The 27,976-nt window shown below is 34.5% G+C and overlaps 1 protein-coding gene and 1 long non-coding RNA gene across 2 annotated transcripts; both read left to right on the forward strand.

Moving 5' to 3' along the window:
• The first annotated feature begins 453 nt into the window (after positions 1-453).
• Positions 454-27,640, forward strand: LOC124186309 (calpain-A-like). Its single transcript, XM_046577891.1, has 16 exons — positions 454-552; positions 688-808; positions 9,422-9,598; positions 11,885-12,072; positions 14,146-14,449; positions 14,517-14,698; positions 15,624-15,874; positions 16,237-16,394; positions 16,492-16,709; positions 16,833-16,875; positions 17,796-17,840; positions 18,075-18,204; positions 22,167-22,301; positions 26,875-27,002; positions 27,098-27,293; positions 27,548-27,640. The coding sequence occupies exons 1-16, from the start codon at positions 545-547 to the stop codon at positions 27,631-27,633; spliced, it is 2,370 nt and encodes a 789-aa protein (XP_046433847.1). The 5' UTR covers positions 454-544; the 3' UTR covers positions 27,634-27,640.
• Positions 3,528-4,553, forward strand: LOC124186347. Its single transcript, XR_006871637.1, has 2 exons — positions 3,528-3,779; positions 4,480-4,553. It is a non-coding gene; the product is annotated as an uncharacterized LOC124186347 (long non-coding RNA).
• Positions 27,641-27,976: the final 336 nt, after the last annotated feature.

Here is a 27,976-nt window from a genome sequence, read left to right on the forward strand (position 1 = left end):
CAATTTGAACCTGGAAAGTAGCCTGTCAAACAAAGGCCGTTATTACGAATACTCTTGACTCTTATGGCATGCATATCGAGAGTAGCTGAGGGTCACCGGAATTATTTTTGGCCCCTCTAAAAATTCCGTCATGCAAATTCGTGCGACTGAAGATAATTTTTCAAACCTTACATGGTGCGGTTATCCAATAGATATGGCTCAGGCTGTTCCCGGAGCCAAATGTGAATTTTAGCCATGTTTTCGCCTGATAAAAGTTACACAATAGCGTTACGTTATAATTATAATTTAAATAGTACGAGTTCGTAATGAATCAGATGTGACCTCATCACGGCCGGTCTGCGATCGGATGAAACGTGACGCACGCTCGCGTTTCACCCTTATCGCGGTCCGTCGAGCGCAGTTAATTTGGTTGATAGCGGAGTTTACGATCCTTCCTGTACACCTAGTGATAAAGGACTGTCACGTCGAGCAATTACACGCAAAACCATTCAACCGTGCCATCGATTCGGTAACCATACCTATAATTTCAAAATAAACACTTGCCATGCACTGGTGAGTAAACGGTACAATCTACGACAATAAATGAATAGTTATTCTCAATAGTGAAGAATTGTTTTCGTTTAAATTGCGGTTCAGTTCGTTTGTGATAGGCAACGATTATGACAATGGTGAATCCTACCCCATTAGGTCATACGAAGATAATGATGATGATAACGAGAATGAAGAAGGATATTCAGGACTCGAGTTTTTCGCGAAAAAGGTTGCAGAAATTAGACGTATATTACCGTCACTTCGTAACATCAAAGTGGTACGTCCCCCTTTCGTTTACTTTTTCATTTTTGGTCCGTCATGTTGTATAGACTAGAGAATAGTTACCACTGTCGAAAAAATCACACAGCCGTAGCAGTTTTGGACAGCACCTAATTACATTCAAATTACAAATTCGAAAGTAATTTATAATCGAAACGAAATCAATTTTCAGAAATAATTGACATATTTTTCAAATAAATTATAATTTTCAAACTACTTATTTCGAACCATTTCTAACACGTATGAGTGATAATGATTAGATGTGGTTCACTCGAGTACATATGAAACGAATAATGAGGCTGAAACTAGTAAAGTTAACGCAACGAAACATTGAGGAAGAAACATTACTATTCTGCAAGTTTATAGTGACTTTGAAGTAGCTAAGTCTTCAAAATATGAATAAGTTTTGTTTTATGACGATTTATTGCATTTCAGACATCCCTGCAATTGTGAAATAACAATTTTTTCGCAAAGTAAATCATTACAATAAAGTTACTAACTTCAGCCTCATCACAAATACGAATATTCTGATCTACGGTGGAATAAATTTCGTTTCAATTATAAATTAATTTTCTAACTTGTACTTGATTCTGGCTTCAACGGTAAATTGGAATAATAATTTGCAACCGATTTCATTTCAATAATGTAAATTACTCTCCGATTGATTTCGTTTTCAAATAGAAATTGAAATTATAATTTGTAATTTGTATTTAATTGAGGCACAATACCACGATAAAAATGCGAAATCTTGCGTTTTGTTTGTTTTTTTTTTTTCCTAAAGATGCATGTTCCAAGAGTGCCTCTCCAGATTTTATGAAGAAATTCGTAAAACTGAGGGAAATGAAGCATTTTCTGTGAAACAGTTTCGAGCACGTGACTGTGGAGTTTAAACTCCATTATTTGGAAATTGTCGCTGATAATATATTGCTTCTATACTTTCAACGCTGGTTACATGGGCCTCATGAATGTATCGAAGGCATTAGACGTCAGAATCGGTGAGTTAATAAATTTAGTTTCACGTATGAATTATCCATCACTAAAACTTTGAACGCGTTTTTCTCAAAACTACATTTTTCAACCGGGTTGACAGCAAATGGAAAAAACTATACCTTTAATTTGTACGGGGCGTGTCATATCTATTCTACCAAAAGCTATTCTCTATGGCAGCACGTGGGAAATTGTTTACCATAGGCCTACTTCTATTATTTTTTTTTACAACTCACTTTTTCTGCAATATTTGAAAAAAATGTAGTAGTCCTCCATTTTGTTAATTTTTGAGATATTAACTTTTCGCTACGTGGTGCTACAGACCGCAACGTTTAGTTTATAAATATATATCTTTTCATCGTTTCCTTAAAAGAAATAACGAGAATACACACAATTTTCTGCCCATTATCGTGGTGTGGTGGTTTAATTAGAAATTCGCCCAACAATGCACGGTAGTCAGAATGATATACTTTAAATGTTTTGAAAAGTATGACAATAGCGAAATATTTTCGTAACACAGTAAAAATTCACCAACTATTATACAATTATACGGCAATACGATGTGGTGTAAGTGAGAGTAACGTTAAAAAAATGAATTTGTAGATATTTTGAATTTATCGCAATCCCACTCTGTCCGAACTTGCGATTTTACGTAGTTTTATCGGTATCATTTTTCACGTTCGCATTCACAGCGAATGTGACTAAAGTCATCGAATAGAATATAAGACGTAATGCAGTTGCACGTGCGTATTATGATTGGTCGACATAATCATACCAACATAATCGTAGCGTGAAAACGCACGTGTGGCTAACCTCACTGTGTCATAATATGGAAGTATCTTAATGTTCCTGACATTCCCCGACTATCACTGCATATAAGCGTATCGATTTACATCGAACTTGGAACGTTTTGCGCATCCGCACTAAAGAAGGTTGCATCGTAGTTGCGTCAGGTCATATGAACTGTTGACGAATGAAACTTTTTATCAATTAAATAAACAACGGGTAAAACATTCGTAATTGCCCGATGCTATTTTGATGCTATACATAACAAAAAAAAAAAAAAAAAAAAACACTCAGACTGCTACGAGAGCAGTCTAGACTCACCTAGCATATGAATATAAAGTAAAGCATATTACACTTAAATAACTATGCTGTTTTCACAAGTACATTTTACATACCTAACTGTATTTTTATTTATCGATTCTAAATTAAATTAATTTTTCTGATCAACGCAAATTTATTTTCTTTCGCTCTTTTGAGCCAAGTATAGATACACATTCCACCTCCTAATTCGAGTTGTTGACACCAGTTGCATGTTACACGAATTGTAATAAATTTGACGATATTCATGCATAAAGTTGCGCATTTCGTAGTAAGAAACTTTTTTTCACAATTATCGGAAAAATGGGTAAACGAAAGGTTGATATATTTATTAAATTATAAGATTATACGTAATATCGTTGCGTATTGCAATACCAGTAGCGTTCTATGTTGTCTTTTTCCATAAATCTTATGAATTCTGTATTGCAAATTAAATCTATTTGAATGTTCCCGCCGCACAGTGGTTCAAAAGCCCGAATTCCTGGTCAAAACTAATAACTCAAATATTTCTCAGTGAAAATTGCTAGTATTACTATATCTATAGTTTTTTGGCTTGCTGGTTTCGAAAATGGACGCAAAAATGCAAAATTCAAAATGGCGGCCCCGAAATAGCGGATATTTTTTACAAAAAATGCTACGAATTTTTAGAAATTCATAGTGCAAATGTTTTTTGGGTCGCTGATTCCGAAAAAAAAAACAAAAATGCAAAATTCGAAATGGCGGACGTTAAATGGCGGATGTTTTTCGCGAAAAATGATATCAATTCGCTGAAATTCATACTGGTAATGTTTTTGGGGTCGCCGATTCCGAAAACGAATGTAAAAATGCGAAATTCAAAATGGTGGACCGAAAATGGCGGGAATATTTCGTGAAAAATGGTACAACTTTGTTAAAAGTGATATTTTGTAAATTAATTCCTTTAATTCATACAGATTTTTTTCTTATAAAACAAAATAACACAATTTTTAAAGATACATACTAATCGCTATCTGAATTCTCATCATCGACGTCGTTTCGATGAATGACGTTGTCTGCGTCGCCCCGCTACACTAATCCCACGAGGCGGGCCACAAGGCTCCGACCGAGTCGACAAAACGCTGCTTCAAAGAATGCGTATTTTTGACCAATGGAGCAAAAACGAGCAGGTGAAGCCAACGGTTTCACATTCTCTATACTTTTTCACACTAGGAATCGTTGAGATCTCCGCAGGATCTCCGGGGATCATAACTAATTCTCTACAGATAGTAATGCAATTCGATGAAATAGGTTATTTTGCAGCACTCGTATTGCATCATTAATATCATCGCCATAAATTCCGAAACTTGGTTCATTCACAAAATTCATGTAATTCACTTACCTTGAGGAATAATATCCATTTTGGTTGACTCGATTTTGATGAAAATTGAAAAAACTACAGCCTTTTTTTTCGTGCGCTCGAAAGCGTGCACACACCACAGTCCCGCGCGAGTCTCGACAATGGTCATTTTCGAGGGCTTACCACAGGCCATGGAATGAATATGAACATCTGCCCTATTGGATTTCAAAGCTCTAATGCTATCAATTGACAAATATGTGAAGCTTTACCTCGGATGATAACTTTCGGTTTTGGGGGTTTTGGCCAAGAATTCGGGCTTTCGGACCACTGTGCGCCGGTCGGAAAATAACGGTTTTTCCCCCGAAAAATGGGACCACTTTCCGTTAGCGAAATCCGAGGAAGATTCATCCCCTTCTACTCAATGGTTTTGCGTGCACACAACAACAACGCTTCATACGAACACAGCGTGTACACAGAAGTTAGAGGTTAGTCATCGTTCTGGATCACGGTCTTATAGACAGGTCTGGGTCTCAGTCCAAGTTCCTTCCTATATAACGCAGCGTGACCGTCTTGAAGCCTGTGTTTCTCAATTTATGCACCAAAGACCGGAGCGCTGCCATCCCCGTGGCCGGTGTATGCGTACTAAGTAGGCCTCTCCCTCACTAGCGCTAGCGGCGAAAATTCACAACATCGGCTTCATTTTCAAGCACGGTTCTACAGCCGGAGTGCCCAGACCTGTTCATAGGACCGTCTTCTAGATTCAAGAGGAGGTAAGATTTTTTTTCGAGCCGAGATTTTCGAAGGTCTGGATCTTTTTTCACACCATGATTGGTACAATTGTAAAACTGTGGCAAATCCTGTAATAATCGTACCTTGATTATCGCACCGTCCAGCATAATCATAGCGTGTAAACCAGGCATAATACGCATAATTTTCCGGTAATGGTTTTGATGTATTGCAATATTAATAATTCATCAAATTCGTGCCAATGACGTGTGACTTGTGGAGCAGTTTTTCATCTTACCGTTCCGTATTTTTCCCGAGTGTTGAAGTTAAGGAGAATATGATAAACCTCTCACTAGACAATTTTCATCACGCATCATCTTGACTGAAATTTCTTTTCTCTCTTGCCAAATTTTTTTCATTGATAAAAGCAGAAAAAAAAATCCGGCTCAAGTTTTTCACCTGTGTCTTCTTCAACTGTTTTCATTTTTTACAACAGCCGTAAACAAAGTATAGTTCCGAGTAGAAAATGAAAATCAGTTTTGCAGCTTTGATCAGAAAATTTAGTATGTGTTCTGGATTATGGTTACTCGTGCAGGGATAACTAGATTTTTTTGTAACGTTTGCTATAATTTGATGACGGTGAAGCCATTCGTTTATGTCGAAGCCTTATTTAACTAAAAGTAGGAGCAAATTGAACAATTCGATTGAATGTTAAAGCCCGGAAAATGTAGTACCGGTAACTATAAACGCACCAAATAGTTACTTGCACCACATTTTCTTGTAACACCAACAAAATTTGAACTATTATTGTAACTATACCCATTTCACTAGAGTTTCCTAGTAACTACAACAAATGGCATTATTCTCATTGTGATTGGAAATGATTCTCGAGGTCTCAAAATGTGAAAATGCAATGAAAGGTTGAAATTATTTTAATCAGGCTGACAATGAATATAATAATAGTTTTCCTCTCTTTTCAAGCAGAAAGTTAAGACACACGGTAGTCGTACGGTGAGTAATTTTATGGTGTGGGAAATTGGTATTAGTTTATATTTTATATCTTGTATCTTGAAAGATTACTCTAGAGAACTAGTACAAGGGTGTGGTGAAAAAAAGGGCGTAGCTTCACCATTAAGATCATGGAGTACTCCTACCTTACCGAGCGATTTGAACCCTTTCCGTTCGGTTGTTCATTTCATAAAGGAAGAAAAAGACTCGATCGGTAAAGGTAGGAGTTCTACGTGATCTTAACTCAATGATTAAATTGCTCCTCACGATTATTTCTCATCTCGTGCTAGAGCTGTTTGACCATGTACCTCGAAGATTTGAATTTAATTTGTTAAAGTATTCTCTGTAGCAAAGAGCTAATTTTTTAAAACTTCTCTCTCGGATTGTACGTACGGTAATCCATGGCAGCGTTTGTGAAAATGTCAGCATACGGATAATACCGTTTTTACAATAAGTTTACAAATTTTTTCTCGATGAGGGCTAGAATTGAAATATCAAACGGAAGTAGGAAGACAGTAAAGAGACCGTAAGGTTACTATAAAAAATATGAAATATAAGTGTCAGCAGGCAACGGTATTCGGCACATTTTAATTACAAATTACCTTTTAATTACAAGTCACGCGTATAATTAAATTACATTATAATGACAAATTGCATATGTAAATGATTAATTACTTTCACAAAATAGATGACAAAATAACATTCTTGTTTGTAATTTGAAAAAATCAAAATACAAATTACGTTTGCTTCGCGTAAGTTGGTGGAAATAAAAGGCAATGTACGTCTCAACTTTGTATTCGGGACAGAATAAAACACAAATTACATTTGTGGTTAATGTTTAACTTCGGTCTAGTTACCATATTCGCAAGTAATTATTGATATTCTTATTCTGATCGATCATAATTTTCAAATTTGAATGACAACCACATCAGATACAAACACAGATTTTTATCATCTACAATTTTGCCCATCTGCACTGGTAGTGAGAAAAAAACAATTATCTTGATATTTACGAAATAAAAATATGTACGTATTCCGTACAGATTATAATATAAATTCTCATCTAATGTACGAAGGATATTTGGAATAAGATATTTCGTGAATGTTGAAAATGCTGTGGACGAAAAAAATGTTACAGACTGATGAAAGAATTGCAAATTCGCAAATGTTTTCTTGATAATTTACTGTGATTGTGCTTCATGAAGTTTTTGAAATTCCAGCGAAAGTAATACAATTTTTTTATCGTACTGACTTACAATTAACAAGTTTAATCCGATAATTACGAAAGCGGAAACAAATGAAACCTTGGTTTTGGAATCTCAGACTTGTGGCATTCTCGTTTCCTACTTCTTAAAAATATCATTTCGAGTTTCCTGCTTGACACTCATTATCACAATATTGTGCTGGATAAAGCGTTGGTAAAGCTCCCCACTTTCAAGTAAGCTAGGGTATAAAGCTCGCAGGGCATCAAAAAGTTTGCACAAAAGCAAGAGTTTTCATTGCATTTTAAATTCGAAGAAAAAAAAAAGTTTTATTTGCCGATATATAAATACTCTTGATTTTAATACATAGTGCGAGAAGAGTTGCTAAGCTTTAGAGATTGTAACAACAATACAAAGCCATTTCAAACGCTGAAATGAATCACAGGACGTATACATCGAATAGTGGGAACTATCGCCTCAAAAACTATCGTCAGCATGGAACAGCCGATTTGAAAATAAACTCTATCTACAAATCGAATGACGGAACCAAATCTAACGAAATGAATCGCAATACGAGTGCGCCTTCATGTACCACCTATCGTCAATCCGCGTCCGGAAATACACGCCCAACTCACATAACTTACGACGACAAGCCTCGCACCACTCATGGAAACTACATCGGAAAACCATACTATAACGTAGGCAAAACTATACCGACAAACGATTTGCCAACTTTTGGCCAGCGTTTTAGGGTTCAAGTTTTGATATGGTCGCAGTTTGGATGTGTTACAGTGCATATTAACAATGAGATGCTAACGAGGGATTTTTATCTTGGTATCCAAGGTTAATGATAAAAAATATCCATAGATGTTAACATTTCAGCCCTCTGGTGGGGGCCCTACTCAGAACTATAACATTTATTGAACATACTTTATATTATACGTAATGCATTTGACAACAACCAAAAACAAAAAGCGAAGAACCACTTTGGCCATCTGACACAATAATTGTCGAGATCTGTAAGACAGACGACGTCTTTATAGGCTTACATGCAAGATACGATGTTGAATAAGAGATATTGGTTTTGTTTAAATTTAAAATGCATGAGTAGGTTCAGCGATTGACCGTAAGTGGTCTCCCTCTATGTCAAATAAGCGAGTATACCATTGGTTTTTAATTGTTTATTTTAGTTTTAACGCCTATTGGTTCTTGATAATTATTAGGCCGAATGGCAAAAGTGGTTCCTCGTTTTTTGTTTTTGATTGTTATCAAATGGATTTTGTATAAGGTTAGTTACGTTCAATGAATTTTATAGTTGTGAGAAGAACCCTCACCAAAGGTTTGCAATTTTATCATCTATGGATGTTTTTTATAATTAACCCTTGTTTGCCGCACTTCTGGAGAATCACATGCTTGACACACTGGGGTCGTTTGTACCCGAGTGAGAGAAATTCTTACGTTGAACAATAACACCCCTAGTGAAAAAAACTTACTGTCAGCAATTTCTCGGAATTTTGTTTTTAGTGATTCTTAGAAATTCAATATGTGTTTTTCTGGATATTGTTGAGACAAGTTTCGGATTATTTCTGGAAAAATTCGAATGAATTCTCTACAGATTTTCCGACACAAACTGACCTAGGTCGAGTTCTACATCAGAATCGAATGAATTTGCAAAGGACTTCTCAATGTCGCTACAAACTTCACTTTCTATTGATAATCTTCAAAAATCTGAGTTTTCATCCTTCTGACCGTTTCCGATAAAGTCAAGCTGCAGTTTAGAATCGATTTCTAGAGGATGAATATTTTTTTAGAACTTCATTTTGTACTACAAATCCGCAACGATATGGGTTCTGGTGTTTCTGCATGTTTTTCGACGATAACATGTTATGAAAAACTAAGGAAGATTTGTAATAGAAATTATAATTTCTTGGGGAAACAGTTGAAATTAATGGTTCTGAAATGTAAAGCCTGAAAAATCTGAACCAACGTGTCTGTGAAAGAGTATTTTCAATAAGACTACAATCATAAAAACTTTTTCGAACATTTTCAAGTAATATCGAGGTTTCTTAATAAATCCACTGAAATTAATTCACAGCATAATGCATGTAGAAGTTAAGTGTTAATTAAGCTAATTGTAAATCTAGAGAAGTCTAAAAAATATAATTCTTCTTGAAAGAAAGCAAGAATATAAACAATTTCGTATTATTTTGTAATTCTTTCGTAACTATCGTTAAAATATTGACTCATACCTGTGTTGTGTTGTTCATAGCTCGGAGAAAGAGGCTCGGGTACCAGAGCACGAGGAACAGTTCAAGATTTTAACAAGCTGAGGCAGGAATGTTTATCGAATGGAAAACTGTTCGAAGACCCCGAGTTCCCGGCACAAGATGATTCCATATATTTTTCGAAAAAACCCGACCGCCACATCGAATGGAAACGTCCAATGGTAAGGATGAACGAATAACAAAGGTGAACAAAATAAAAAAATTTTTTTTGAGTATTTATGTAAATAAGTAAATATTTATTCTATACATTGAATAATAACCAACGTCTTCATTTAATATTCACAAAATTTGCTTTTGTGATTTTTACGTTGATATGTAACACCGGTGAACACGAACTTCAAGTCCGGTTTCTAGATGTCAGATTTTCATTTCTTCCACGCAACTAATGAAAGGAAAACTAATTTTAGTAAATAAAGTCTGGATTTGTAGAAACCACAACGATATTTCGGATTTTACCAAAAATTACCTAGTTTCTCAAACATTTATTGCATGTGACAACTAAACAAACTTCAGCTTCGCATTTAAATTTTTAAATGAGAGTGATTGAGATGCGACATTGAAGTTTTTTAAATTTTTATTTACAATAAACGATTGAGAAAATAGGTCAAATTTCTTAAAATACGAAACATCGTTCTGGTTTCTACAAAAGCAAACTTTATCTAAGAAAACTAGTTTTTCTTTCATTAGTTACGTGGAAGAAATCAAAATTGGACATCTAGAACCCAGACTCGAAATTTGTGCTGTCCGGCATAATTTGATTGTGAACTACGAATGTTCGTATAGTTTAATATTTCAATTAAAAATCACGGGAGATAAATCAAATATTTTTTGTCACACTATACCTATAACACAAAACATAAATGATTCAAAGTGAAATGTTATTTTTCAAATATATAATTTATTTTATCATGAATAATGTTTATCCCTCGACAGTTCTTCAGATCTGGCTCTTAATTGCTATCATCATCATTTAAACCATCCCAACATTTGCCCACGTTCGGAATTTGCGACATCATTTTTTTCCGCCAAGAAGAAATAAAGCCGGAGCCATCCTTAATTTAACGTTGATCAGATATAAGATTTATCAAATTTTAACGTTTCTATCGTTAAACTCACGATGAACAAGCTTATCTCATTAGCGCTACAAGTTTGAAAAAAAAACGACGCAACAAGAATACCAGATTACGTTGAATTATGCTGTCACAGTTGTTCGAACAGTATTATCAGCTGTAATATTGACGTTGAGAAGATTCATTCATGCCGATAATGAGAGAGACAAATATCGCGGATTACTTTTCTAATACTTGTGATTTAAATAACACTAATTGATATAGCACAAATAAAATAACAAGATTTCCTCAACTCAAACAGATGAGACTACCCACCAGTATTCTCCTTATTTTTATACTCAAGCTTTCCAAGGTCCAAATATTTTTCATTTTTTCAAAAATTTACATGTATATTATTTGTCTATTCGGTTTAGTCGCACTGTACGCCATAGAACGTGATATCACATTCAAAATAAAGTCCTATCTAAAAACATTCGATTTACCTCTAATTATTAGAATGTATGAAGAGCCAAATTTCTCGGCACGATATTAAAAATTTGACCGATTAGACGAACAATTGGACCGTGTAATCTGTCTCATTATCTCTTTCGTGTGTAATTTTACATTCAAAAGGAGAGTATCAGATCTCCAAGTCACGGATTTTGCTTAAATTTCCAATGGTGTTTCTTCGGCCCAAAATTTGGAACTTCCGATGCTTGGTTCCATCCATTGGGTCTTTCTCGCTCAGTTTTCAATAGAATTAGGTTGCAGAAGATCTGGAATTCTAACTTCACTATATGGCTTTGAAATAATAATAAACCCGATAGAGTTCAACCCATAAGAGTTTTTCATCGAATCGAAAATAGAGGACAACAAACATTAATATTTATGGCAAAAATACATAACAGGTTTCCTTTATTATTATTTTAACCGGACTGAAGAGAAGCCCAATGGATGAAACTACACACCAGAACTTTTCCATTTTGAACCGTAGAAACGGCCCTCAAAGTTCCGGCAGAATCCGTGATCCGGAGGCCTGACACTCTCGATGTCAGTGACAGGTCACAAATTAGCGAGGCAGTGTCTCGTACCATGTATCGGAAGTCTCGATTAGTCAAGCTTGATTAAAAACTGAAATTCTTGCTTTTATTCCCATTTCGGACAACAAACAAAACATAAGCACCAGTAAAATATACAGCCCCAAGTTCATCGTTTCATGCTTCTGGCTAGCTTACCAAGATTTATTTAATCCTCAAGACTATCATATTTTAGTTTTCAATCAATCTTGATGCATAGAAATTTCAGGTAGATCGTGTGTCACAAGAATTTTCTGCTGCGTTCTTTCTCCTATTTCACCAATCAAAGACACCTATAGGTAATGAGTTCACTTATTTTCAGAAAATTGCACACGATCCACAACTATTCGTTGAGGGGTTTTCACGGTTTGACGTAAAACAGGGCGAGCTTGGTGATTGCTGGCTCCTCGCAGCTGTTGCCAATCTTACACTACATCCAAACTTATTCTTTCAAATTGTACCCAAAGATCAAAGCTTCGAAGACAACTATGCAGGGATATTCCATTTCAGGTATAATTTAGCATCTGACATGTTACACCATTCATGTTGCATCTAAACTGTTTGTGATCGCATATTTTCATTTACTATCCAAACAATAATTCTATCAAGGTGCGTGGGATCTTTTTAAAGATAAATGGGTGATATTGTCTGGATGGAAAGTTACGGAAGAAGAAAAATGTGTTTTACAAAATCTCTGACAGTGTGTATTTGTGGATGTGTGAAGTTGGCGGCCCAAATTAAAAATTCAATAAAAATTATGTGTGCGCTAACTCTTTCCGAATGAGTTCTGGAGTTCTCGAATATTTTCAAAAATAGTTCTGTTTAATTATTAATGAAAAATATTGACTTTTCGAGGGGCCAACTTTACGAAGCACCCCATTTCGGAAAAAATCGAGCAAACTATTGTTTTGAACTGCCTGATATTTTTCTGAGTCTAAATATCAAAAAAATGGCAGTCTCAAAGGATTAGGTTTTCCCAATTTTGACAGCTACATGAATTTATTTTTTGATCAATCCCAGGTTTAGCTATGTCCTTCAGAATTTCTAAATTCGTCAAGTTTTTTCTGAATTTATTGAATTAAAATTTTAATAAACGTATTGAAAAAAAGAATAGCTGCATCACCAACGTAGCCAATTTGCTATGCTGACAGTTGAAGGTCCAATGTGGTACAAAAGTTTTTCAAACGCGAAAATTTGCAGAATGTAATTACAAATCAGTATTTAATATTGTTGTAAAGATTTAACGATTTCATCTAATTTCTCCAAACAGCAACTTCTTTTCGTCGTAAGTTCTTTCCATTTGCTCAATACATCATCTATCATAGTACATACCACGCCAGTCGATATATCTAAAACGATTTTTACCAGTACACTTTACAAACGAATTGACAATTGATGATGTTTCTAGTAGAATAACAATTGGAATAGAAAAATTGTAGAAATTGCCAGTACTGATTTTTTCAATGGAGTTTTGGCAACGTGACTTCAAGTACTCTGGCTACCGGAGACAGCGCTGTTATTTTTTCAAATTCGTATCGCCGATCAAAAAAGTCAGTAGAAAGTATTTTATGCAACGTACGGTAAATTTTGGGGACTGAATAACTATCGGGCACTCTAGTCAACATAGCATTTTTCTCGAAATGGGGTACTTCGTGTTATTGAACCCCCAAAAGTTATGATGAATTTTTCAGTAATAATTGAAAAGAATTATTTTTGAAAATAGTTCAGAAATCCAGAACTCTTTCGGAGAGAGTCAGCACACTCATAATTGTTAATAAATTTTGAATTTGGATTGCCAACTTCACACATTAATATTTGTACCAATGATAGCGAACAAACATGGAATAACATCCTCATTGCGTAATAAAAATGAGTCTGAGCAACTTGAAATAACACAAGCTAAGTTATCAAAAATTTGAGTAGAGTTACAGTATATATATTTAAAATTTTTCAACTTCCCGACTGTGAGTGCTTATGGGCTTACTTACAGATATTCTACAAAAATTCTACGGATAATGATCTCTCAAGTAGGTAGAAATCGATTGGTATAAGTACAAATGTTCGCGAATTACTGTATTTGTGCTCCATAACTATCGCAATATAAGACTTCTTGAATGTTTTTCAGACCGTTTGTAGGGATCTGGTTAGCTATTGTAAAATGAACTCAATTACATTATAATCAGATAAAAACGACCAGACTTTCATCATTTTGAACATTTTAATTTTAAAATCTTTCCTCAGATTGTTGATATGTCAGCTTGTGTTTTCGAATTTGTTCACAAGCATTCCTGTTTCATAGAAGGGATGTTGTTTTATTCAGGTTCACTATTATTGACACAAAAAAAACTGTTGGAGGTTTATTTAACGCTTCGGTTTCCATTTACCGAAATTTTGATTTAGACGGGATGGCTCATTCACCGTAATAGGGTGCTATCAGTTTTTACAGGTCGAGCAAGATATCACTTCTTTTTACCAAAATAAAAAGGTCCAAAAACTTTTTTGTATCATGCGAGTTTACGTCCGATAAATGTATTCCTGCAATGAGTGGTAATTTTGATTTTTTCAATTGCTTTCTGCACTTAGATTTTGGCAGTACGGAAGATGGGTGGATGTAGTCATAGATGATCGCCTGCCGACTAGTCAAGGGAAATTGATGTTTTTACATTCAGCTGAAAATAACGAGTTTTGGAGTGCACTGCTTGAGAAAGCCTACGCGAAGCTTCATGGTTCGTATGAAGCTTTAAAGGGAGGAACGACATGTGAAGCTATGGAAGACTTTACCGGAGGAGTAACAGAGCTGTACGAAATGAATGAAACACCGCCAAACTTGTTCAATATTCTACTCAAAGCTTATGAAAGAAACTCATTAATGGGTTGTTCACTGGAGGTAATTGACAAAAGCGAACTTTTAATCTTGTGAAGATGATCTAAACATTCACACACGAATCTTTCAGCCGGATCCAAACGTATTAGAAGCTGAAACGCCAGAAGGTTTAATCAGAGGACATGCCTATAGTATTACACGAGTCCAGTATGTTGATAACATGACGCCAAATCAAGTAGGAAAAACTCCTTTATTGAGATTGAGGAACCCATGGGGTAACGAGGCTGAATGGAAGGGACCTTGGAGTGATCAGTGAGTATATGTCATGCAAAAAATCTTGCAATGTAGATAAAAAAAATAATCTAAAAGTAATTACAGAGATACGAATTAAATTAGAGATTTTAAATAGGCTGCAAAACCTTGTGCATATTTGCATTTTTTTTTTTATGCATTCTGCCGTATTCTAAATCTATCAAAAGTGTACAAATATCTGGGTTGCAACACTTCAATGAATGATACTTAGAGCGGCTATTGGAATTTAAGATTTCTTGAGGATGTAACCACTCCTAAAGGGAAGTGTGTACTTCGTAAAAAAATGTCCTGTGAAGTCACTTGGAGTCATCCAGTTCTTTAGAGTTGAGAAGTCCCCAAATCTTGTGTACAACCAACTAATTCAGGAATAGTTACCCCTCGGAATTTTCTTGATGTGTTAATAGCGCACAGTACTAGAATCAAAACATAGAACGATGCATGAAGTTTTACCAATTATCGATGTGAGCGTTACAATACGAGGCCTGAAATTGAATACAAAATAACCGCGAATATTTAGCTACGCCATCAGCCACACAGGCGGCCGAGAATATACCATGTACTTTTCATAATCAGATTGAAGGATATAAATGAACATTATTTGTAATATTATCCCGATGAATAGATAGATAGATAGATAGATTTCATATTAGATGACGACCATTGGCGTGTCACTGTTCTTCTAATGCGAAGTTCAGTATTCATATGTCATAGAGATTGAGAATCAGTATATGATCATAGTTTTGGTTAATTTCAGGCTGTATTTTTTACGGAAGTTAACCTGCAGTAATTATAGTGCAAGTGCATTGTGTTATTGTCGTGACAAACGATAAGTAATACCTGCTTCATTGTTAGAATGCCATAGTTTTTATGCTTGTAACGTTGCCAAGAAATCTGACTAACATAATTGAAATTATGTGTCCTGTAGATCACCTGAATGGAGGTTAATTCGTGATCACGAGAAAGAGGAACTGGGATTAACGTTCGATGCAGATGGTGAATTTTGGATCTCTTTACAAGATTTCAAGCATCACTTCACACGGCTTGAGATCTGTAACTTGAATCCGGACTCTTTAACAGACAGTGATCTCAGCGCTGGTAAAAAAAAATGGGAAATGAGCATATTTGAAGGGGAATGGGTACGCAGAGTAACAGCTGGTGGATGCCGTAACTTTTTAGGTACCTTGCCAAACAATCATTACTATTGGAAAATATCCTCATAACATCAGAACCTAATTGTTCGCATTATTCTATCACCAGATACTCTGAGTGTTTAATTTTAATGGAGGCAAATCTTAATTCTTAGGGTTTCAAATTACTCATGTTGCATAAATTATTTAAACGTAAAAAATAATGTACAGGTTCTACCATCCACAGGCGAAATAACTGGTCAAGCTGTCAGCCTGGTTACATTACTTCGATTTTTTTACACCATACAGTGACAATCCCCATAATTAAGAAAGCCTATGCAAAAGATCGTTAAGTTTCAAAACCTGACGATGGATGACATTTGTTAAAGCGAATTTCTTAACTATTCTTAGAAACCTTTTGGCACAACCCCCAGTACCGTATAACATTAGAATACCCGGATGAAGATGATGACAAATGCACGGTTATCGTAGCATTGATGCAGAAAAATCGTAGGGCACAAAGACAGATGGGTGCTGATTGTCTGACAATTGGCTTTGCCATGTATCGTGTAAGTTTCAATTGGCTATGTTTGAAAAATTTGAGGAAAGTATCTCACATATTGTTGGAAGAATGTGAGTAATGACTTTTCAATCCGTTTTTTTTAGCTGGAAGATCCCGACAGATTACCAAAGCCGTTAGATGTTAATTTCTTCAAGTACAACGCCTCGGTAGCTCAATCTCCGTCATTCGTTAACCTTCGTGAAGTTAGCTGCCGATTCAAGTTGCCGCCTGGTATTTACTGCATTGTTCCCAGTACTTTTAATCCGCATGAAGAAGGCGAATTCTTATTGAGAGTATTTTCTGAAAATCAGAACAACATGGAGTAAGTCATGAAAACACAGTCAATAACGAAATTGGCAATTTTTCTGCAACTTACGAGTTAATGAAACATCAAAGATGATGCTGATTTTATGTATTATATTATAGTTCTGAATTCTGATTGCAGGGAAAATGATGAACAAATCGGTATCGGCGAAGTCGATGATAGGGTATGTGATATAAATTTTGTTTTCTGAAATCAAATAACAACAGACGTGTATAGATTATCTAAGAACATGCATGAAAGCGTAAACAATTAACTTGAGTTGTTTGGACATTAATATTTCAATTTTAAATATTAATTGATAACGCTAACTAATCGACAAAACAGCCACTTTTGATTTTGCTTAATATTCACCTAATATCCTCTAACTCAATATCGATCGGACAGAATCTTACTTAAGTTTTCAATTTTCTAAAGTATCAAGAACATTGCTATTACAGATAACAGTCAAATTTCTTGTTCCAGTCTATAAATCTTATAGGTGTGCAGCATACTTCACAAGTCATATGTGAATACCGCTACGTAGTGAAACACAGCCAACGCAAATCACGTAGAGACTCTGCATGTTTGTGGAAAAAATAGTAGTACTAACAATCACAAAAACATATATCTGAACAAGGCTGGTAGAAACTCATTCTGCTCACTTTCCATACGTTTCAACGAAATATGAATTTTTCTTACCTCGAAAATATTTATTGTTTAATAAACTATCTAGGGTATTCCGCTTTTACAAAGAAAATAAAATAGTTTAAAATGTAACACTTTTGCAATTATTACCTCACTTTATTCTAATCAGCATGAAAAGTTAGAGAATATTCCCTTATTCCACTCGCTTTGGGCCTGAAGTACTATGACAATCCAACGGAAATCTTCAGTTAAAGTCATGGAGTACTCCTACCTTTACCGACCGAGCAAAATTACCCTATTTCTTCCTATATTAAAGATACGATTTTCAAGGAAAAACTTTTATTTCTCAGTTCTACCAGCCCGTCGGCATTGTCAATATTATAATTGTGTGGGAACTAAATGATATACTGTCACTAATCACTAATCACGTGTTGCACGTTTGTGTCGCTTGGCTTTTAGGTCAATAACCATGGTAAAGAAAGGCCAGAAGGGCAAGAAGATACAGTGATTATTATTATTAAAGAGAAAGTAATTTTTAGGGGAAAGGTTGTTACACAGTGACCAATTAAAATATTCGTCGAAATTTATTAAATTTCTACTTTGCGCCTTGCACGAGCACAAGAATGAGTATAACATAGTTGAAATGTATAGATGTAACTAAAACTGATGTTAGTATGAGTGTATACTTTTTTTAGATGTACTTTATACTCAAGACAATCGTGATGATTTTTCCTTCAGGTAAGAGATCGGCCTGAGCCTGATAGAAACGAGGAAAAAGTACGAGAGTTCTTCAGAAAACTTGCCGGTGATGATATGGAAGTCGATTGGATGGAACTGAAAGAAATCTTGTACTTCGCTATGCGCAAAGGTTTGTATCACAGTTAATCTTTATGTACAAAAATATTGAAAGTGTGCTTGTTGGTGGATATTCATATTGTTGAAAGGTATGATGGACTATCATTATACATATATTATACGTATTAATCATTAAACATTAGCTGTGAAAACCTTGAATAACTTTAAAATGCAAATCCAATGAAGTGCTGGTTGAATAATTGTTTTTTTTCAAACAAATGATAAACATCTGTGTTAAATTTGAACACAGTCTTGTATTTACTAGAGATGCTCAGTTGAAAAACTCATTGAAAACTGTTTGTCTTCAACTAATATTCGAAGTATTTTACAATTACACTGCAAAACAAACAAACTCATCCCAGTGAATGTTAAATTATTCACACTTGGATATCTTCACAACCTACTTGAACATTTCGCATGAATTCTTCACGAAAATTTGTTTATACATTATTTACAGCTACAGTATCGTTTCATGCTTTTAACTTTAGTTATTTAATATATGTGGCTCGTTGTGGATGCAAATAATTTGCTCTGTTCACTTGATACAAACGATTCAATGCATGCTGTAAAGTTAGATGCAAATACTGTTCAGAATGACTGAGAATAAATAACTATAAATTGTCGATAGAGAGCCACGTATATAATAATTGTGATATATGCATAAATACATTTCGATTAAATAACTGTTCATTGCGTTTGAGTTCGATTGAATCCTTTAAATTAGTAATTCAAACGTGGAATTCTTTTGCTATAAAAAATAATGGGAATCTTCATAGGTTTGAATAATATTTCATTGTGTCTTGAGAATTAACGTGCGTTGCGTTTCATATATTATTAGGCACAACGGGTCTTGCTGTAGTCAATAGGGAAGGAAAAATTTCTTCTAACAAGCGTGATTTTATTTGAAAGAAACGTATTGCGCTTTCAACTTTGGGTTATTTTTGCTTGTTCGATCTTTCTTCCACCTAGGTTCGGTGCATCAGATTGGTTTTTTTTCGGGTTGTGTAATTGATTGATTAATCGTATTTTGGAGTCACGGGTCGTTTCAAATGTTTTTTTTTTTAACTTATTTTTTTTTCATGTTAATCGATTAATCATCTTTTGTAGATTGATTGTGTTATCGAGCAATCCATCAATCGATTAATTGGAAGAACAGTTAATCAAACTCTACGACCAATCGATTATTCGATAAAATAATCAATTTAAGCTTACGATTAATCGATTATTTGCACAGCTCCATTTTCTATTGTCTTTCTCAGATTTCTCTTCTGTAAGTCAGATCAAAGTTCAACCATATGCTTCACTTTATTTACTGGTAGATTGTGGGAAAACTTTATGGTAATTTGCATTGGTATCTGGTCACTAAGTACAAATCACCATGCAGTTTTTCGATAGTATCCAGGTTTAAAAATGACTACAATACATACATTGTATGTGCATTCATACTGTGAGGGGTATTTTAAAAAAAATGCTATTTCATTGTATTGACTTCTCACCTCTGAGATTTGTTTCTTTTAGTCCGAAAATGATTTTTCCAAATCAACTAATATTTTTAACAAGAGTACAAATTGACTTATCACTCCAGTTTTACTAAAATTCTGTTATGGGAAAAAGTATTAGGAACAACATCAAGATTTTCTTTTCCTCAAAATTTATTAAGGAAGTTCTGTCTTATTTATAAACTAAAATATAAATTTCAGACATTTGAGTGCTATGCTTTTAATTCAATGTCTTAGTGTTCTCAAGACATTTTTACAAAAATTTGTAGCTAAAATTTATCGAAAACTGTATAAATAAAAATAAGCTTGATATTACTCAAATTTTTAACCCTTTGCAGTCGCGCTTGTTAGTCATCCGATAAGAAATACATGGTTTCTGGGAACAAAAATGACCCAGTGCGACCGCTGAGGGTTGAGAAGATTCGTGAGAAAGATTTAGAAAAAACAATTCATAGAGGAAATCTCAAGTCCTTTGATGATTTGTTTCAAAGCTTCTGTGATTGCCTATCAATGGCTGATCAAAACATCGTAGTTGAGAATTGGGTTCGAAAGCAGTGTACCTCAGAATTTTGGGTGTCGACATTGCAACGTCTCAAAATTTGATTCAAGAACATCGTATCTCAGAATATGGTTAAAAAAAACATCGTGTTTAAAAATTTGGATCGACATCATACCTGAAGTTGAAATTATACTCACATAATTTCCTAAGCTGCACCACATGATTGATTAAAAAATATATGCTGCTAGTAAACGTATGAATTCTGTTTAAGATCTAATATTTTTTCGCTAAATCAATTCTGTTAGGGCATAATTACTGTAATTATCATCCGAAATATTCCATTCCTTTTTTGTGAACTACTGTTTAAATGTAGTTTATAAAGTTAATTAAATCATATTTTTAAATTCAATTTATAAATTAATCAAAACCCTAATTTTTTTTTAAACCGATCTATCCGGCAATGGCCCAGTGTTAAAAAATGTTGGGAATGAAATCTTAACGTGGGATATGATGTTTATGAATCAAATTCCAATACAAATTTTCAAATAAATCTCTTGTATCACAGCCGTAAGGCTAGGAATCTGTGGTGAATTTTTTCATACTTGTTCGCTGAATGGTTTGGAAGCTTCTAGGGTACACAAGTGTTTGCAAAACTAAAAGCGACCATCACTCAAATCTAAATTAAGATTATGGTGATATTTATTTAAAATTAACGCTTGAAGTGATGATAAAGTTAATGAAACTATGTCTTAAAGCATTGGAAAAGTTACATATTTCATGTCTTGGACATCAATTGTATGAGATATAACTGAAGGATGCTGCTTGTTCAAGAAAAGGTTGAACCCTGAGAAATTTTACATATGATCATTTCAGTCAAAGTATCAGCTATAAATTGAAAAAATTTATAAAACAACCTATAGCGAACTCGAAAAATCGTAGATTCTGAACCGAATATTCACTGTGTCTCTAGAACTTAACTTAATCACTCCTAGATCTAGAGCCATAATACAAAATATATATTTGAAAATTGAAGTGGGTGAAAATTCTCGATTGCTGAAAATTGTCAGAATCACTCTGCATGTATATTTCATTCTACGAACGGATAACATAGGGTTGGTACACATGTGGAAAAACTGATATAAGTCGATAAATGTTATAAATAACGCAAGAATTTCATCTCTTCAGAACAAGGTAGTTTGTATTTAGAGAAATGGAATACACATTTTTTCTGCCATTTCTTTCACATATTTCGAGCGATACAAATTCTCTAGTATCGACGATTTCTGTTGATCATCGCGTTTTAACTTGATTACGACATTCGATACTCAAATTAACTGTCTTGAGGTGCAATTTTGGCTAATAAAAAAGGCCAAACAAAATGACAACATTGTTGTAATAATGAATTTTCTTCTCCTACATAGAAGTAAAAAGTTTTTCCAATACTTGCTTGGAAAATATAGTGTCTAACCCTCTGGCAATTGGTTTTAGTCGTCGAGAAATTCACAATTAGCGCCGTTAGTTTATAATTTTCTAAAATAAAAGGTGCAATAATTGGTTCTAAACGTGTCAATAACTGGTACACTTACCGTAATGTTGTTCATACAAAATAGCGATTACTGAGGAATATGCTTCTTGAAAAGCTATTGGAAAAGTCTTATTTGACGACTGGATTACCTGGAAAAGTGAGGGAATATTCAGACTCTAAAAAGAGTACAAACCCAAAATCGATGTTCTGTATAACGTATAAATTTGTAGACTTTTAAAATACCTCTACATTATGATGTTACAAATACAATTGTTCTAGGATTCTCTTTGCACTTAATACGTAGACAAATTAACGACACCTTCACTATCTAGAAAAAAAGTACCTAAATGACGCAAATCTTGTCAGAATTGATATTTGCCAGCGCGGTGGACATTAATCCAAATGTATATATGTTAATAGTCTAGCTAACTCGTAGTGTGTGTTACGCATAGAGCTACCATCATCTGCTCGACGTAGCGAGGCTCGAGCCCCAGAAATCACCCCAGGAGAATGGTCCATTGTCAACACGCTCATCTCGTTACTCTGTGGTCTTGTTTGTAACTACAAGCAATACAATAAACCTGTAGGTAAGGTATTCTGCAAGCTACCACCTAACAGTATAGACGAAAAATTATGAATATGTGACGTCACGTTGGACTGTGAAACAAGAATTTCCACAAAGATATTTTACTCTAGGCGCCCCTGGTAAAAATAATTTCTACGCTATTCTACAAAAATATAGAATTATAGTAAGTTGTAGACAATGGTTATTTTTTTTGTATTTCATTTATAGAAAACCACGAAATATTGCTATTGAAAAATCAAGTCAATCAAATTAAATTAAACTCCACAAATTCTCATAAGAGTACGAAATACTATGAAAAATGATGATAGTTGATAATATTTTATAACAAAAATAAAAAAGTCCACTGGCCATTATAATGAAAATAAAATTTTGCCACCTTTTGGAAAATTGTACGAATTCCCATCGTAATCTTTTGGCATAGAAACCGAAAATTTTTGAAAGTATTAAGGAAATCTGGATCTCGAAAATGAAATGATGGTTTTTCATACAATTTCTGGAAATATATTAATTTCTAAGAATGATTGTCGACAAGATTACGAATATGTACGAGAAAGTATGAAATAGTATTTTTTAACTTATTGCAGACAAGTTAAGTACCTAGCAGAATTTAGGTTTATGTTTAAAGACCCTTCTAATCTTTTGTGTATGATCTAGATGGATTTAGGGACGCTATCGTGCATTTTTGAACTCACCTTGTCTCAATAGGCGGGTCTTACCAAAAAATTAACATTTGTTATATCTCTAAAACAGGAATTCTACGATACAAATTATATGCATTTCAACATTACATATATGAAAAACGGTTGCGAAAATGCAATTCATTCTACAATGACCTATAAAACGTCTCCAAAAAAAAAACCACTGAAATCTATGAAAAAGTGTATTCAAATACTAGAGGTGTGTTCCAAATTTCCTTAAAGATCGTAGAGATTTTTGTAGAAAATCATAGGAATTTGTTTTATCAGGGATGAAAAGTAGGATAAAGAATCATCCTCCGAATGTAGTTTTTTATTATATTCAGAAGCAAAATTTACTCATACGTATTCCGCAATCCAAATGTGTGACACTTACTTACCTCACGGTATTTGAACTTCTACAGAGACTTACAAGTTTCTAATCAAAAGTCTGATTATACGGACATACCGTTTCCCTTTCTGTATGTGAACATTTACTGGTCCTGTCCATGGGTGCAAAAATCAGTGAACCGACCGTTGCTGACAGTGCTGCGAAGGTGATTGTGTCTCAACATGCTATGCTTCTCCTCTCAAGTTTTTGTCGCATTAGAGTAATTTTCCCTGCGTAACACTCTGGTGGCGTTTCACGTTTCCTCTTTGTATGTTTGGTGTGTTTACAATAGGTGAAGATACAGATAATAATTCAGCCTCCGTCCCCACGTTCCATTTCCAAATTTTATTCTGTGACTCAACGGAACATTTGAACATGGAAAATTGCAAAGTACAGACTTTGCATTACCTATATGTATTGTATATTATATGCACAATATATATATATATATATATATATATATATATATATATACATACATATATATATATATGTATATGTTGCTCACTGACATCTGTGCATTACGGTATAATATAAGGAAGTTTTAAGATTATTTCAAATTGTTTAATCATCTCCTTGAATGTTTCGAATGGCTCAAATTACCAAATCCTCATTGTATTAAGGAACTAACTATTTCATCAAATTTCGTTATGTACGTGTATGTATAACTTTACTAATCATGGCAGCATTGTTGAATGTATAATACGATATCTCACTAATATGAGTGTCGGGACGTCATGTATTCTTGTTATTACATTCTGTGTTTATAACATTCGAATTTATGTTTTCAGGTATATATTATGGTCGTGCTTATCACGCTGTGAGAAATGTATGAATTTCAAACTAAAGCCTATTTCAATAACATTTGCTTTCACAACTTTTACCTTCGATTTTCCACTGTCCAGAATTTTCATCTGATCTTGTAACGGGTTTTCAAGAGAATGAGTCTTAAGAGCATGTAGCAGTCTTACCCTTACCAACCGAGCGAACTCACCCTTTTTCTTCCTATATTGAATAAACAAACAAACGGAAAGGGTTTCGAATTTGAAATTTCAACGATACATCGCTCTTTCGTAGCAGAATTCAGGAAAGCTAGTCATATCTCAAAAATTGTCCCAAAACGTGTAATTTTTTGAAACACGTCACTATTCACACATTTGCCGCATGAAAAGGAGGGGTCAAAAAGTGCATAGCTGAGATACTTTGCGCAATTCTGGAAAGAATAATGTGTAAAATGAGCCATCGTGAGACTGTTTTCATGCAATATTAAGATCGCTAGATGAGAACCAGGCATTACAATAATTTCGTAAATAAAAAATACTCCTACGATATGCTGGGCGCACGGTCGAGCGTTCCTTGGTTGGAACGTTCCTTGGTTTTACGAAATTATTGTAATTCTTAGTTCTCGTCTACCGACCTCAATATTGCATGAAAACAGTTTCACGATGGCTCACTTTACTTATAATTTTTTCCTTAATTGCGCAAAGTATCACAACTATGCACTTTTTGGCCCCTGAATTGCGGGGAATGTGGAAATAGTAACGTATGAAAAAAACCACAAATCTTATTGACGATCTTCGAATTATGAGTAACTTTCTTGAATTCCGCTGCGGAAGATCGATGCACCGCTGAAATTGGAACCGTTTCCGTTCATTTGTTTATTTAATATAGGAAGAAAAATGGTGAGTTTACTCAGTCGGTAAAGGTAGGACTGCTACATACTCTTAAGTAGGTTCAAAAATATTGGTCACAATAAAACCAGAGAAAAAATTTTTTTCATTTCTTGACCTACAAAATAGCATCATTTTTTTTTGCTGGAAATTTTACCAACCACAGCTCTCCCTGTTCTACCACAGCCTATCAGCAGATTGAGGTTGGTCTCTTGTCGAACAAAGTATATGTATGTATTTACGGGAGTATATATTAGGGTGGTCCTTAAAAAGGTCATTTTTAAATGGGTTCCAAAGAATTCTCTTATTTTTTCATATTTTTATCTCAATTCTAACTCGTACCTGCAAGAGGGTGGATTTTCCCAGTTAACCCCTTCCAGAGGCACGTTGAATCCAGGGTATGGACACTCAACAGTTTTTGAGGCAAATTATTCGTCGGTGTGGACTGGGCTATAGCCAACATAATAACAGTTTTCACTAACAAAATTATAGGAATTTCATATTTTTTCCCACAATAGTTGGTACATGTTGATTACGACGACCTATGTTGATACTTACAAACAATAATCAAACCTCCTTCAAACAGTTTATCATTAACATTAACTTCATACAAGCCAATTATCAAATCTCCAGAGGACGCCTCGATATGTCAGTGATACCACTTAAACTTAATATATGGGAATTTTACATCTTATTGTTGTGGTATGGCCCTGGTCCACTGCGCTTGAATAAGGAGTGGAGGGGAGGTCTAAGTGTCCATACCCTGGTTGAATCTACTGAACGGAGAATCCCAAAAGTTACTTGACGTTGTCGCATTGGATCCACCACTTTGAATTTTGTGTTTTCAAGTTCAGATTTATATTCAGCGACCTCGACAACTTCCCGCACACTGAGTGTTATCGAAATCAAATGACTTTTTCGCTTTTTTCGCCGTAATGGATCCACCATTTTGAATTGTCAAATTTATAGTTCAGATTTGTAATCACCGACCCAAGAGACCCTCCATACCAAATTTTATTGAAACCCGTTTGGTGGATTTAATGTGGCCCTGAAGGGGTTAAATGGGGAAATCCATCCTCTTACGGGCATGGGTTAGGGTTGATATGAAAACCTGAACTCCAATTAAATTGAATAACTGGTCGTCAAGAAAAAAATTCCCAAAACATACCCACTTTTACCTGTATCTTCTTTCAAATATTTTTCGGAGAATTAGAATAGTAGATATTCATTTTCAAAGATCATCTCACACCGGAAATTATTGTTTTCTTGTCAAGTGGCACATTTTTTCAATCTCATTGTACAAGGCCCTATAACTTTGAATTAGTTCTTATGGGTGAGCTGACAGCAAAAATTCTTAGCGTCATTGATATTGCGATACCTTGGTGAACTGAAGTTCCCCCTATTTACTAACGCTTAGTCTTGAACATGTAACAATGTAACATGTATGTACAGAGATGTTAATAAAAAAACAGGTAACAATAGATAAGTAGCGATCATGTATGTGCTTCACAATTCATCAAACATGTAGCAGTTTGTTGACAACATGATCGTGTAGTAACAAATCGATACTCATTAAGAAAGATATATGTCACTCGTAATAAGTATTCTACAATTGTCTATTTTCATAGGTTTGCTTAATTAACCGACCTCTATAACCAGCTATACCGCATATAACAACTTTGACAGCTAATTAATCTGTTATTAATTGAATAAATTTTAATAACTACTACAAATATTTTATACTCAGCCCTAAACATTCTATTCGTAAAAACAAAAAATAGTACCTGTCAGCTACATTATGAATCTGACTGTTCATGCTACAATGATATCTTATTTCAGAATTGCAAAGCGAAGGTTTCAGTCAAGATATATGCCGTAGTATGGTTGCCATGCTGGATACAGATCGTTCCGGTAAACTAGGATTTGAAGAGTTCAAATCACTTTGGAATGACATTAGAAATTGGAGGGTGAGTAAAAGTGCTTTCTAATCGATCGATCATAATTTGCCAAGCTCATTTATACATATAACTCATGATGAATGTTACCAAATTCTTCTCTTCAGGTTGTATTCAGATTATACGATAGAGATGGTTCTGGATACTTGAGCGCGTTCGAGCTTAGACAAGCTTTAAATAGCGCCGGCTATCGCATGAATAATCATATTTTGAACGTACTTGTACATCGTTATGGAACGAAGGATGGAATGATCGCATTCGACGATTATATCATGTGCGCTGTACGTCTAAAGACGATGATTGGTGAGTCAAATTGGTAAAACAAAACGAACAAAAAAGATTCACAGAAACATGAGACAGCTTCGTGGTCAGTTCAAAACGAGAAATTGTATAATTTTAGACGTGATTTGAAGAGTAAACTTAATACAACATAAGGATTGGTACTTTAATTAATCTAACAACAACATATTCTTCATTACTAGTAACTAACAATCGACACTCGATTCTTTGGTAACAACAAATATTCGTAATATCTCATGATTAACTCACGCTTGTAGATATATTCAGAGAACGCGATCCAGATAAGACAAACACTGCTACTTTTACAATGGAAGAATGGGTTGAGAAGACATTGTATTCGTAATCAATAATAAAAAAGAGGCCAACCGAAAGCACAAACTCAGGAACAAATTATCGACCAGATGTTGGTCAACGTGAAACTTTGAAGTACTACATTTTTCAAATCCTGGAAGCTAAATACAATTGAAGCTCTCATTTCTTCGAAACTCCAAACTCCTTTTTTCGTACCTGTTAAGCTTTATTGATCATCTCTTTCATTGTAACTAATAACTCACTATCCCTAAATATTCGTTTGTAAGCTTATGCGTTTCAGATTTACTCTATCAATTCATAAATGTACAGATAATTTTTAAAGTACATGTGTATCCATTTGTGTTAATTCAATTCAAGTTTTCGAGCTAACTGGG

Source organism: Neodiprion fabricii, chromosome 7 (genome assembly GCF_021155785.1).
Source record: "Neodiprion fabricii isolate iyNeoFabr1 chromosome 7, iyNeoFabr1.1, whole genome shotgun sequence".
Classification (NCBI taxonomy): domain Eukaryota; kingdom Metazoa; phylum Arthropoda; class Insecta; order Hymenoptera; family Diprionidae; genus Neodiprion; species Neodiprion fabricii.

Bases quoted from the DNA above. Each gene is read 5' to 3' on its own strand.
- LOC124186309 (XM_046577891.1), top strand. The intron at 16,710-16,832 runs GTAAGTCATGAA...TTCTGATTGCAG, and splicing joins GAAAATCAGAACAACATGGA to GGAAAATGATGAACAAATCG. The intron at 16,876-17,795 runs GTATGTGATATA...CTTGGCTTTTAG, and splicing joins TCGGCGAAGTCGATGATAGG to GTCAATAACCATGGTAAAGA.